We start from the raw sequence: 13,334 nt of genomic DNA, 5'->3' as shown, positions 1-13,334 counted from the left end.
GTTGGCTTCAGAAAATAAATGCAGAGGATACGTCAAATCCATTTTTATTTCTAATTAAAACAGATGGCAGGTCTCCTCCCAGCAGTGAGCTTGCTCATGTACTGACATATTTGCGACTAAACACCCCTTCTCCTAACCTACCCGCGCACACCCGTGTACATGTGTACGTGCGAAGACACGCTCGCATCTGCATCTGTGCTATTTTATTTCTTTATTCAGAGCATCCTCAAACAGTAAAAGATGACCTTTGGGAGACTGTGCATACCCAAATCTAATCATTTCTGGGTTTTTCTTCTTCTGATCCCAGTGTTTATACTTTCCAGCTGCCCGGTCCTGTCATCCTGCCTAAGGTGTGGACCCACTTTGCCCTGTGTTTTTTTTTAATTGGCAAACAATGATAATGCAGCTCCCCCAACAAAAAGCGGAATGCAGAATGGAAAGTAGATCTCCCCAAATGCACTATCTTAAAACCACAGTGGTGATGACCATGTTTGTTCATTTTCTTCCAGCACAATTTGGTAGACGGCTTCCTTTCACTTAACATGATTTCATAAGTGTTTTCCTAGGATACTAAGTAATCTTTATAATTATCATTCTAATGGCCACACTGAGTGGACGTACACCACCGTTTACTTAACCGTTTACCTATTGTTAGGCTTTTAGTTGCTTCCATTTTCCACTCCTTGAAGCTGGAATGAACATTTTTATATAAGCTATTAATTTAAAGCAGCACACAGAGATGAGTCTCCATCACTAATCTAAAAATACAAGGTTTATATATTTACAACTCACATTTGATTATGCACTTTAATTTGAGGGTAATTAAGACATTTACATTCCGAACAGCTCCTCGACATCGAGCTCTCCCAGAGCCAGACGGGCTCAACCGTGACTCGCCGTATTCGCCTCAAGACGGCACAGTCCGATGAATTCCAAAACACCATTTTCTTATGAAAAATAAACTTGATGAACTCCCGCTGCTCGGGAGCCAAGAGATTAACTCCAAGAACCAGAGCCCACGGTCCTCAGAGGTGACACGGCCAGGGCGAGCCAGCGCCGAACATGCCCGTGTGGCTTCCCGAGGAGTCCAGCCCTCCGGGCAGCCCCCACCACGTCTGTGCCCAGGGACAGGTGTGCTCCTGGGACCCACCTGGAGCTTCTCTGCACAACTTGCACCCGGAGACCCTGTGACAGACAGGCCGAGGAAATTGCTCAGACAAGTTCCAGCCTTTGGATGCTTTCTGAGGTTCACTGCAGGGCACTTCCTTCAGGCTACAGGTTTCCCTGGACAGGGCAGTGGTTCGGTGCCTTGGGATTTGGAGGGATCCAGGCAGGGGCCCTCAAGGGGTAGGACTCCCAGCATATTACCAAAAAAAAAAAAATCTAGAGGTTCAATTTCTCAATCTGTAGTTTGAGGACAGCAATAGTGTGTCCCCTGTGAGGCTGCCCTGAGGGTCAAGGAGGAGATGCAAGTGCCCTGCAGACCGCGCTGGCATTTGATAAGAGAAGTACACGCGGACTGCGCGTTGACATCACACCGTAACACGTGCACACTAATTGCTGAATGAATGAGCGCAGGCACGACGGATGAATGAAGTGTGCCGCAAGGTTTGACCGGCGGGATGTCTTCTGTTAGAACGCCCATATTTCCTTTCCTGACAAAAACATTGCCTTAATGATCTCTACCAGCCCGCATCCCCCCTGCCCCATGAACAGTAAGTGAACGCCCTGGAAAGGGGTAACCATTTCCTATGAAAAGTAATTCCTAACGTCCAGGAAAATTGCATTCTGAAGCTTTAGAAAACGCCACCCAGGCATCAAAAGGTGCACAGATCTCCATCTGAAGTCCAAATAAGTCAACTATAAGAATCCTTTGATGTCTTACTTATCAGTGGGATGAGGACAATTCAATTTCTACCACTTTAAAACCGAATTCACCAACAAACTACCCTGAGGAAAAAAAGAAAAAAAAAAGTCCCCAAGTACCACCATGATTTTCACTAATAGGAAAATGATTTTTATATACTTAGCAACTCCCTGTAAAACTGAGAAGAGCTTAGAATTGCTTTATTATTATTATTATTATTTTGCCACTGGCAATTAATTTTTCGGATTTGTTTTATTAGGTTGATGGTTGGGTCCAAGATTCAGAATATCTTTCCAAACCAGCAGACTGATGTAAGAAAATTATTTCAGTGCAGTTCCTGGCAAATCGCAATGATGAATAACATGGTAGGACAAACTTATTCAGACACACATTTTTCAGGAGTGGCAGGGAAAAGGCTGAAAAATCACTAGTAAATTGCTTTTTGTAAAAATGCTCTCCCTTTCAAATTTTCCCTAGTAGGAAGGTCTTCTGCAGAATGATGGCACAATATAGTGTGACAGAGCTGGACAACAAAGAGGCAGTTCAAGAGTGATTATGAGATAGGAGGGTTGAGATTTAATTTTCTCATTATCCCCCCCCAACACACCCACGTGCCTTCCCCACACCAAGTCCACTTTAACCTATTGGGGTAAGTGTCTGTAAAAGATCTATATTACCTGTCTTTAGCAGCCATGCTCTACCCTCCCCACTCTCCAGAATCTAGTCCTCCCAACACAGCGCCAGGAGACGATACGGCTCCGTTCCACTCCTTCCCTTTACAGGTCTCTCCAAAACTGCCGGGAGGCCTCCAGCTATCCTCAGCACCCAGTAAAGCTCCAGAAGCCAAAGAAGGCTTATGCTCGGTCTTCTCCAGACTTCCTAGGAGATGGACCGTTTTGGGTAATTCCTTAGTCAGAGGACACACAGATGCAGAATGTGGCACGAGGACGTGGCTCCCTCCTGGCTCAGCACAGAGCTGGGCCTTTTCCAGATGAGCCCTTGAGAACAGGCACCTTCTAGATCATCCATGCCCCCGGGTGTCAGGACACTGCCATCTGTTCCTGGTCATTCACTCTGCTCTCCCATGCCCGTCCCTTTCAGGGACACACTCCAGCACCCACGATGAACGGTCTGGTGTGGTGGTTCTTACCCAGGGGTGGCTGTGCTCTGCCACCCCCCAGAGCCCTTTGGCAACGTCTGGAGACCTTTCTAGCTGGCATACTGAGAGGCTGCTCCTTCCATCTAGTGGGTAGAAGCTGGGATGCTGCTCGACATTTCTGCGTGCACAGGAGAACAGTCACCCAGCCTAAAAGCCCGGAGCGCCAAGGCTGAGAAACCCTGGCCCTCTGACTTACACCAAATTCTGCAGAGCGGATTTCTGCTGTCCTCCAACATGACTGCCAGTTCATCATCATGGCATAAGTGATGAAATAATTAAGTTTTCTCTAAGCCTTTTTGTTCAGTGAGTCTAGTGGAGACCTGCAGAGTGCCAGGGCCATGCTGGTTTGTGATGCAGAGGCCAATTTAACAGAGTCTCCAGACGGCAGGGAGAGGCAGTTCTAGAACAAGGTCTCACATGAGGACTCTGGGCTTCTCCCCAATTCTTTTCCTTCACCAGACCACCTTGCCCACTGGCCCGCAATCCTAACCCAATAAGAACTAAGAGTAGGGGGAGGTGTCCTGCCTGTGTTGGACATTTGACATCATGATAAACAGCATGACCTCAGGCATCTGGGAGATAAGGATCTGGCTCCTGCGTGTATGTCCTACTTACTATGTGACATTAACAAATGACATAACCTCTCTGATCCCCACTTTGCTCCTTCAAATGGGCCGCACGGCACGGAAGGTGTTAGGTATAGTCTTCATACATCAGCGGAGCTCCTGGTGGCCCACTCACTCACTGACTTCTAGAGCGGCTGTGACGACCCACCAAGTTCCCTGGTCATTTCTGGAGAGAAGCGACCCTGGAGGTTTCAGTCCTGGGTTCACAGGCTTCTCCAATGACAGACCAAAGGGCCTGTCAACAGGTGGACCAGGCAGTGCGGCCCAGGCCGGTTCTCATTCTGCTAGCTCGTGTCCATGACCTTGCCTCTCTGCACACGGTGCTCCAACGCCAGGCCCCTGCACACCCCAGTTCCCCCCATCTATTTTCTTCTCAAACACAAACTCACAAACAACATAACTATATTTTCTTCCTTTAAGTTCAGCCCGCAAGAAAATTCTTCCACGTGCGATGAGCAGCTGTGAATCTGCCTGATAAAGTGAAGGCATTTACCCCACTGGTATTCCCCAGAGGGATCGTCGGCCACCTGCACCTTTTTAGATGCATTTAATAATTCAGCCCAAGATGAATTTGCATGATTAACATAAAGCCTTGTGATTTTATTTTCTTTCAGGATTTAAATACTGAAACAACCACCATTGTTTTCATTTTCAGAGGTTGTGATCAAAACACAAAACTTGATTCTAGAATGAATAATTTCTTTTAAAGAAAAAAAAAAGTATTTTCAAATACCACTCTCCCCAGAATCAAAGAAAAGAGTTGCTAACGCTGTCCTTGTAGACGCAGGGAAACCCAGTGTTCTTCTCTAGGGCTAGTGTAACCCATTAGAGGCAAGCCACAGCGCAAAGACTCATCCTTTCTGGTCTCCCCATAGAGCAGGATGCCGTGTCGTCCCATGGCATCCATAGCGGCTAAGACAAATAGATTCATTTGAGTCCCTCGTGTAGGGCTCTCCACATTTATCTGATCAGGACTTCGAATCTCCAATAAGAAAACAGCAATTCTCTTGGATTCCAATAATAGATTAATCACGTCATCCTCAAAAACTAGTAAAAACCCAAACCGAGTAAGATGCATTTGGAAAACCATCTGCCTATGAAGTGGGGACGTGTATGTGAAATGATAATTTGCAAAGCGGAAAGAGGCAGCATCGTTGGGCTTCTTGATGAATATAGTAAAACAGGTTTGTCTAATGGGGAAACATGCATTACTATCAAAAGAAACGAGTGTATCCCACATGGAAAAGCAAGCAGGCTTTAATATCTGAGAAGCATTTCAAGCTGTGCCTGCCAGCAATTCTCCGCCTGTCTGATTTTCCTTAACATAAAGGCCAGCCTCACCTGTTTAAAAAATAATTAGGAAGCAGGCAGTAGTCCCGTTCGCTGGAAGTCGGTGCGGCGCGTGTGTTCGCGTGTGTGTTTCTGTGTCCCTGACGTCTGTGTTGCTGTTTCTGAACGCAGGAATCATGGTCAGTAAGGAAACCAGCAAATGCGTACTCACGACGTCCGAGGGTGAAGTGGAACCTGCCGCCTGCCTGGCCCTGGAGATGAAGTATGCCCTGGATCCCAACCGGCAGATTAAAAAACGGAATAAAGCCCTACAGGTGCGGTTTAAGGATATCTGCGAGGCGCAGAATGAGCAGCGGGACGCGCAGCTCCCGGCGGGGCCGCCGGGCGACAGGCGGGAGGCCAAGCCCGCGTCCTCCAGGGCGGCCTACCGCAAGTACATGACCGTGCCCGCTCGCAGGTCCATCCCCAATGTCACCAAGAGCACGGGCGTGCAGACCTCGCCGGACCTCAAAAAGTGCTACCAGACCTTCCCTCTGGACCGCAAGAAAGGGAACCTCAAGGGCATCCCGGCGGCGGACGCCTTTAAAAGTCAAAACAACGGGTTCGGGCCGGACGCCAAGGACAAGCGCGAGGAGGGCCCCGGGGAGGCCGGCCGGCCGTGGGGTGGCGGCCGGGTGCCCAAGGCGGCGGCCCCGGTGGCCCACTCGGACGAGCCCGTGGACGCGCTGGAGCGGCCGGCCGCGGTCAACTGTGCGGAGCCGGGCGGCGGCCCTGCCGAGGCCAGCTGCCCAGACGGGGCCCTGCCCGACGCCCCGGGGCCCGAGCCCGCGCTGCCCGGGAAGCCGAGGCCCGGCCGCGCGACGCCGGACACCGACGAGGCCGCTCCGGCGGCCCACGGGACGCTGTTTAAGACGGAGGTGGCCGCCGTGTACGCGCCTGCCCCCGGGCCCCGGGGCCCCGAGGCCTCCTGGTCAAACCCCGGCGCCCCAGGCGAGCGGCCCCTCTGCCCGGCGGCCGAGCAGGAGCCCAGGAGGGCCGCGCGCCTCGACGGGCTCCGGGCCGCCCCGGGCCCCGCGGCCGCCTGCTCGCCCCCGACGCAGTGCCTGTCCCCCGAATGTAGTGAGCAGCCCCCGCAGACTCGAGCCCCGCCGGGGGAGGAGAGCCAGCCTTGCCCCCCGGCCGCCGCGGCGGGCGAAGAATGCCGACAAATCGTGCCTCACACGGAGGTGGTCGACCTGAAAGCACAGCTGCAGGTGATGGAGGACCTGATCAGTTCCAGCCAGGAAACCATCAAAGTGCTCTTGGGGGTCATTCAGGAGTTGGAGAAAGGAGAGGCCCATCGGGAAGGGTATGTATGCCCACGTTTCTCGTGAAGCCGTGCGGGCTCACCCCCCCCCCCCAGGGACCCGTGTAGCCTCCAGGGCCCAAACCCGTAGCCAGAGCAGTGCCAGCATTTCTGTGGACAGGTGATAGTCCGAGGACAGCGCAAGCTGGGGCGGGGGGGGGGGGGGTTATTTTTTGAGGCTAGGACTTCACTGTATACTCGCCGTGAAGATGTACTTGGTGCTTGGCATTCATCTGCCTGGCCTGGAATTTGAATCCTATACCTCTGTTTTGAATGAATGAAATGACGGGTCTTAACTTTGGATGTCCTAAGACAAAAGGTTTATTAGGATATGGATGAGGTATAACAGCTACACCAGTCCAAAAGGGCTAAATGAGAAACCACTCGCCTCTTAGGAATCCTATGACAGAAGAAAAAAAGAATTGAAATGGCATCTGCAAAGCAAATGCTGACTTGGTTATATTAAATCATTAGAGTAACATTGATATTCAGGACTGTACAAGGCCTCACACAATAGAGGGTATGTTTCTCTGTCCCGATGTGGAGCTCCTAGAAGCAATGCTTAGCCTTAGGCAAGCCCTGTCTGTGTGATTAGGAGACCGTGCCTTTCCCCCTACGAGTTGTCTTCTGTGTGCAGCTGGACTAGAGAGGGAATCATACCCAGTTGGTGGCCAAGACCACCCAGCATTGATAACAGAGTGCAGAGCTTTGTTTTCCATCTTTTGAACTTGGAAATTGGCGGCAGCAAATTTAAAGGCAGCGGACCTAACAGTAAGGATGGTAGCCGTGAGCACCCTAGCTAGAAGGACCCGGCCGTGTGCTTCACGGAAACAAATATGCCAGCAGTGCTCTAGTGCCACGCTTCTCGAGAAACATTGCCCATGGCTTCTGGTCTTCATCTTGATGCCAGGTTTTCTGTTTCCCATTTCCCCTCGGCACAGTCTGGACTCCCTGCAGCCTGTGGTCTGGAGGGGGGTTCTGAGGCATGTAGTTAGTTAGTTGTGCTTAGTTCCCACCCTGGGGACCTCTACCCCTGGTTATGTGAGCTAGAAGCCAGCATGAAGGGAAGCCAAGAAATGCATCACCGGGGCAGCAGATCACTGATGCACAGTTTCCTCAGGAGGATTTTTGTGCTTTGGTTATACTGTGTTTGGTGTTTGCCTATCGCAAACAAGGGGGAGGAAACGGTTTCTATGGCCCAAGGCAGTAGGCGAGGCTTAGGCCGTGGCTCCAGAGGCAAGGTGCCTGGTGCAGGTTCTGCACCTGGTTTCTGGCTTTTCCAACTGACTGCAGGTGACCCATCTGTAAGAAGAGTTGGTTCTCAAGAACTCCACACGCCCCCACCCCCCACCTGCCCCGCCATGCAAAGTACAGTCTGCATTTGATGGTATTTAGCTGTCAGCCAATCATAAGCTAATCTCTGTGGGGATCAGTGATAACCTAACATTGTAGAATATTTTCAAAAGGCCTCTTTCAGCCTTGGGTTTACATTTCCATTTTCATCCCATTTCAGTCATTTAGACTTGAATACGTACACATCCGAAAGCAACACGCTCAGGTGGGTCTAACATCGGGAGACCACATTCCCACCGAAGACTGAACAAGCCTAACAGGGTCCCAATAGGGACCCATTCCCTGACTTCGATACAGCTTGTAGTGACTGGAATCAGACAGCAAGATAGGAAGATACCAACATTACTTGCTGGGGCATTCCCTCCCCCCTCCCAAAATTAAAAAAGCCACCAAACGGTATAAAGCCAAATGCATATACTAAATGTGTACGCTCACAAGGGGAGGTGCCAAGCTAAAAGCCCGCCAAGGCTGAACACACATGGATACGTCATGAAAGGAGAATCACATTTAGATGTGTCCTCCTCATCCTATTAGAACAAGTGTAGAGATTTGTTTTACATGGGATCCTCTGAGTTCTCTGCAACGCTGCCAGTCTACACGGTGCTCTTGCACTTACTGAGACATCTTTAGGGTGGGAATTCTGACTCTGAGGACCTGGGCCAAGGGCTCCACTCCTCTGTGCCCCATGTTTTCACCCGTAGGTTGGAGATCATCACTCATCCTATAGATGGAAGTAGAGGATGATGTGGGGTGACCCTCTAATGCAGTTAGCCCATAGCCAGGTGCATCTGAATGGGTTGATAACTGCAGTGGCACGAGCACTGATTGGTCTAGCTGGTCAAAGATGCTGGGGTTTGGGGAACACTTAGCCCCGCATCTGAGTCCAGTGTGACAAATGTACCCACCACACTCCCAGCACACCGGCTTCCACCAATATTCTTCCTACAAGCCCTGAGCTGCTCTATCCAGTACAGTACCCACCAGACACAAACTCCGATTAATTACAACTCAGATTAATTACAATTGTAAATTCAGTTTTTCGGTCCTACTGGGAACATCTCAGGTGCTCGAGAGCCATACGTGATGACTGGCCATCGCATAGTACACAGAGCACTGCCAAGGTTACAAGACATCCTTCACCCCGGTCTCCCCAAAATGGGGCGCTGCGCCTGGCTCTTAACTGTATGAGGACTGAGCACTATAGATCAAGGCAAAGGGTGAGCTGAGTTTAAAATCAATCCCTAGTTCAACTGCTGCCTGCACATGACGAGCTTGCTGCAGAACAGCAGTTGAGTGTCCTGGTGAATTCCCACGTCTCTTCTAGACCTTCCCTTCCACCTCGATCTCTGAGCCCTCTGGACTTGGGTAACAGTCACATGACTTCAAACTCCAAGGCCACCCTAGAGGTGGGCCCTCTTGCCAATGCCCGAGGTCATTAATTTGGCCAAATTCCACCACTCTTTACCATGGCAGGATGTGAGGCCAGCAGCCTCACAGATTTGCAGAGAAGAGGCAAGCTCCTTCTCTTTCCCTCTCCTGGGTTTCTGACACCAGCACGGAGCCGGAGGGTGGAAGACAGGTGTGTTGGCTCATCTGTAACAACTGGTACTGGGGGTGGGGCAACAGCATTTGCTGATTTCTGTGGTGTAAATATTGCTGTCGTGGCCAATTTCAACCAGATCACAAAATCTGGAAAATTTAACCTTCTGCTCTTTTGAGCATTAAACCATGCCCCTGAAGGGCATGCTCCAGGACAATCATGCTAAAGGAGGAATTTGCAGGACTTATTGTACGTACTCCATCTAAGCCAGTGGAATAGGTGTTCTCGTTGCATCTCATGGTTTAAAAAAAAAAAAAACTCTACACAGATTATTATATAGTCATTATGTAACACTGACAAAGAATTTCATGACCAAGTTAAAATACTAGTAGAGTTTTCTAGAGTTTACAAAATCATCAAGAGTGGAGGATGCTCAGAAGCTGGGTAAAATAAGTTTCCCTCCCCATCTTCCACCCCTAATTAAGCACGGAGAGCCTACTTTGTAAAGAGTTTGCCCACACTGGGAGGAGACCTAGTGAGGACAGGCATTTTTTTTTTTAAGATTTTATTTATTTATTCATGGGGGGGGGGGGCAGAGACATAGAGAAGAAGTAGGCTCCATGCAGGGAGCCTGATGTGGGACTCGATCCCGGGACTCCAGGATCACGCCCCGGGCTGAAGGCAGGCGCTAAACAGCTGAGCCACCCAGAGATCCCAAGGACAGGCATCTTATGTGCATTGTGGGACACACGACTTTGAGTCCCACTACAGATCTCCCTCCAAAACCCACCTCGCACGGTGAGGCCAAGGGCCTGCTCTGGTTTATGATGTTAGGACAGAGCCAAGGAAGGCAATACTTTTGGAACTTGGCTAGGGTCCAGGGCCCAACTTCTGTTTCTCGAAGAACACTGAAAGTATAACCTTTCCATAGGATTTCTTTTCACTAGTGAGTTTGCACAAACTGTGTGCCTGAGTCTGTCAGACAAGCTTCTTGAGCTGTTCTGTGCATGGGAATTCCTATGTCACCAACCCCAACCACGTTCAGTAACCTCCAAAGTATTTTTCGTGAGGTTCATTAATCTCATTTGCTTCTGTAGATTTCCAAAAGGCCGTGGTAGTGTTTTCTGCTCAGGAAAGTTACTTAATCTCGGGGAGCTTCAATGTCCTCTCCTACCAAGCCAGGCTACTAGGAGCTTAAAGATGATGTCTGCAAAAGCTAGAAGCAGAAACCAGCACCCAGTGGGCACCGAGGAAGGGACGTGTTCTAATAGCATTTCAGAGGATGCATTCCATACGTAGGTAGCTGTGCAAGAAGTATTCCAAATCATGTCTTTTAGTCCCTTGTAAAACGTTTGGGCAGTTCGCTAAAATCGCTCACTCTATGCAGTGCGGGCAGCATGTGGTCAGTCTGCTTGCATGAATGCCAAGAATTATCCTGCTTATTTCAGAGCTCTCCGTATTATTCTTGTCTCTTCCCAGAAAGCTCAGGGTCACACAGGCTGCCTCAATAGGCCACTAATGTAGTTGTCGAAGGCTGAGAACCCAGCAAACGGGGCACTGAGTTTAAAAACCCAAGTACTTCTTGTAACAGCTGTAATTCCCCAGAGCAGCCATGGGCTGCTCGGGCAGGAGACCCTCTGACCCACGAGCTCCAGATCTGAAATGTTCCTGCTGTGCCATCACCAGCCAATGTGATGGGCACTCCATGGGGAGATGGTTATTTACTTCTGAGACGGCACCCCGGCACACTGAGCGTCTCTGTGGGTTCGGTGGTGGTGACAGCCTAATGTTACTCTGCTATTCAGAGAAGACCCGAAACAACATGAGGCGCTTCAGTCGAGCTATCATGCATGAGGGCAGGATCTGTCGCTACCCAGAGTGAAGTGGGCCCTTTCACCGATCACATCTCTCCCGGCGTCAGCTGGGTGTTACCTGCAGGCCTGGGTGTTGGGGGGTAAAAAAGGAGAGAGCAGAACCCGGGCCATTCCGGGCCGTCAAACGTGATGGATAGGCAGAGATGAAATCTTGAAGCCCGGAGGCTCTGCAGCTGTACTGAGTCAGAGCAAATGTGAGACCATCACTTTAAAGAAGAAAATCCTAAATAACAAACCAGCCCAAGGACTCCAGCAGCTTGCAGGGAGGGCTATAAATCCAGTGACCCAGTCTCCCGTTCATCCCTGCCACCACTCTCAGGGCCCTGTCCAGCCGGGTCAACCTCACCAAGAAAGAGTCTTTCTCTGTGACAGGAGGTCCAGGGCACACGGAGAGAGCAAGGAAAAAACAAGCCAAGGGAATCCCCCTGAAACCGGGGACCCTTTGAGGGCAGTGCTCACGGTGGCTTTGAAGACAAAGCAGGTAGGAATAAAGACCTGAGGGCAGCAACAAGTTAATGCAAACCCAGCGTGGAATCCTGTGTTGTTGGTCCAGCTTTGCTTTGCTTTTAATCACTAAAGCAAGGAGGCCGGCCACACAGCGGGTGAAGGTATGTAGCTACTCCCATCTACAGGGGGAGGGAAAAAAAAAATCAGGATCTATGTTTATTTGAAGACCTCGGAGTCACCTTTCGACCTGGCAGATGTTGGCACACTTTCTCTACAAAGGGCCAGATAGTAAATATTTTCGGCTTTGAAGGCCACAGCCGTCTCTGTTCAAACGATTCAGCTCTGCCACAGTATCATGAAAGCAGTCACAGGCAGTATGTATACAAATGAGGGTGGCTGTGTTCCCGTGTAACTAGGCACGTAACAGCCAGTAGCCGGATCTGGGCCATAAGCACAGTTTGCCACATGGTCTTGTAAACGGAAGGACCACATTTACTCAACTGAAAACCAGGTCAGAAGACGGGTGCGGGACAACGCCAGGGGTGTGACTGGCAGACGGACAGGCGTACCATTCATTGCATGTTCGGAAGGCCTCGACCAAGAGTCTCCTACCCGCCGAGTCCTGGGCCGGGCAAGGAGAGGAAACAAGTCCGATGAGCTCAGGCTCGCCGCGGAAGCATCCCCAGGCCACTGCTGGTCAGTTTGTTCCAAGCCTACACTTGACTGTTCATCATCAGCCCATGCAACCTGCAGGGTTCTGCTTGCGAACTCCGTGTGTGTAGGTCATTCACGTATATATAATTTGCACGTAATTTGCACGTTTACATACATGACAGCATTTGTTTAAAACGTGAAGGTGTCACTCTCCCACCAGCAGGAATAAGAGGTCATCCCAGCACATGGTTGCGTGCCGTGACGTGCTTTCACCTGGATATCGATGCTACATGGACAGAAGTGATATCCTTGCTTTCTCTTATGTCCCTGTATTGACAAATCCCTCAGAATCAGGCACTCTTCAGAAGGACCTGTCAGGGGATGAGAAATCTCTCCGAAGTTCCCTTCATTATCCATGCCCAAACAGAATAAATAAATACTGCCTCACAATTACAGAGGAAGCATAAGGGGACAGCTGAAGTCACAGAGCAGGATGGGCCAACATGGGAATCCGTGCACCCCCACGGCAGCCAGGGCATGAACACAGGAACCACCGAGTCTCAGCATGAGACTGACTTGGAACATCCGAGAGCCCCCGCCAAGAGCCGAGGGAGAAGCTGGGCACAGGAAGGTGGTAGTCCCGGCTCCACGGGACTGGGCATCCTCTGGACGGATGCTGGGCTTGCTCTTGCCAAACCCACCCACCTACTGAGGTGGAAGCCTTCCACCTGGTTAGCTGGAATGGCCGCACTTCGAAGACGGGAAGTGGGTGGCCGTTAGAGGTTCCGCAGACAACCCTTGTGGGTCTCCTCTGGAATGAGTCCTGTGTGCCGCCTTCCGGCGCCTGGCACGATGCATCACAGAAGAGCGGGGCACTGTGAGCAGCAGAGGGAACGCAGCACCGGGCATCGAGATCAGGAGCACAAAGCTCCTCATTCCCTGCCAAATGCACTCCTATCCCTCTGCATTCCCTACCCGAGCAGGATGAAAATGTCAGCACTTCATTTTCTAATCTTCTTGATAAATCAGTTTCGGTGCCTCTGCATATTTGTCGTCACCCAGGCATTCCAGCCAGCCGGCCGAGGTCTGCCTCCCGCTCCCTTCATTTTTCCATTTTCCGGGAAGGAGATCCAGGAGGGGAGGGGAGTGGAACCACCGGGGCTCGGCAGTCAGCCGGTC

The 13,334-nt window shown here is 50.7% G+C and overlaps 2 protein-coding genes across 2 annotated transcripts in view; one reads left to right on the top strand and one right to left on the bottom strand.

Annotated features, from left to right (window-relative positions):
- The window catches only part of DOCK1 (dedicator of cytokinesis 1), a 498,451-nt gene that overhangs the window by 252,835 nt on the left and 232,282 nt on the right, over positions 1-13,334 (bottom strand).
- The window catches only part of INSYN2A (inhibitory synaptic factor 2A), a 37,293-nt gene continuing 29,077 nt past the window's right edge, over positions 5,119-13,334 (top strand). The window contains exon 1 of the mRNA XM_055346340.1: positions 5,119-6,290. Within this exon, the coding sequence (XP_055202315.1) occupies positions 5,119-6,290 (1,172 nt within the window). The remainder of the gene's footprint in view (positions 6,291-13,334) is intronic.

Source organism: Nyctereutes procyonoides, unplaced genomic scaffold (genome assembly GCF_905146905.1).
Source record: "Nyctereutes procyonoides isolate TBG_1078 unplaced genomic scaffold, NYPRO_anot_genome, whole genome shotgun sequence".
NCBI classification, from domain to species: domain Eukaryota; kingdom Metazoa; phylum Chordata; class Mammalia; order Carnivora; family Canidae; genus Nyctereutes; species Nyctereutes procyonoides.
Note: the sequence above shows the minus strand (reverse complement) of the source record. Positions and strands in the feature narration are given on the sequence as shown.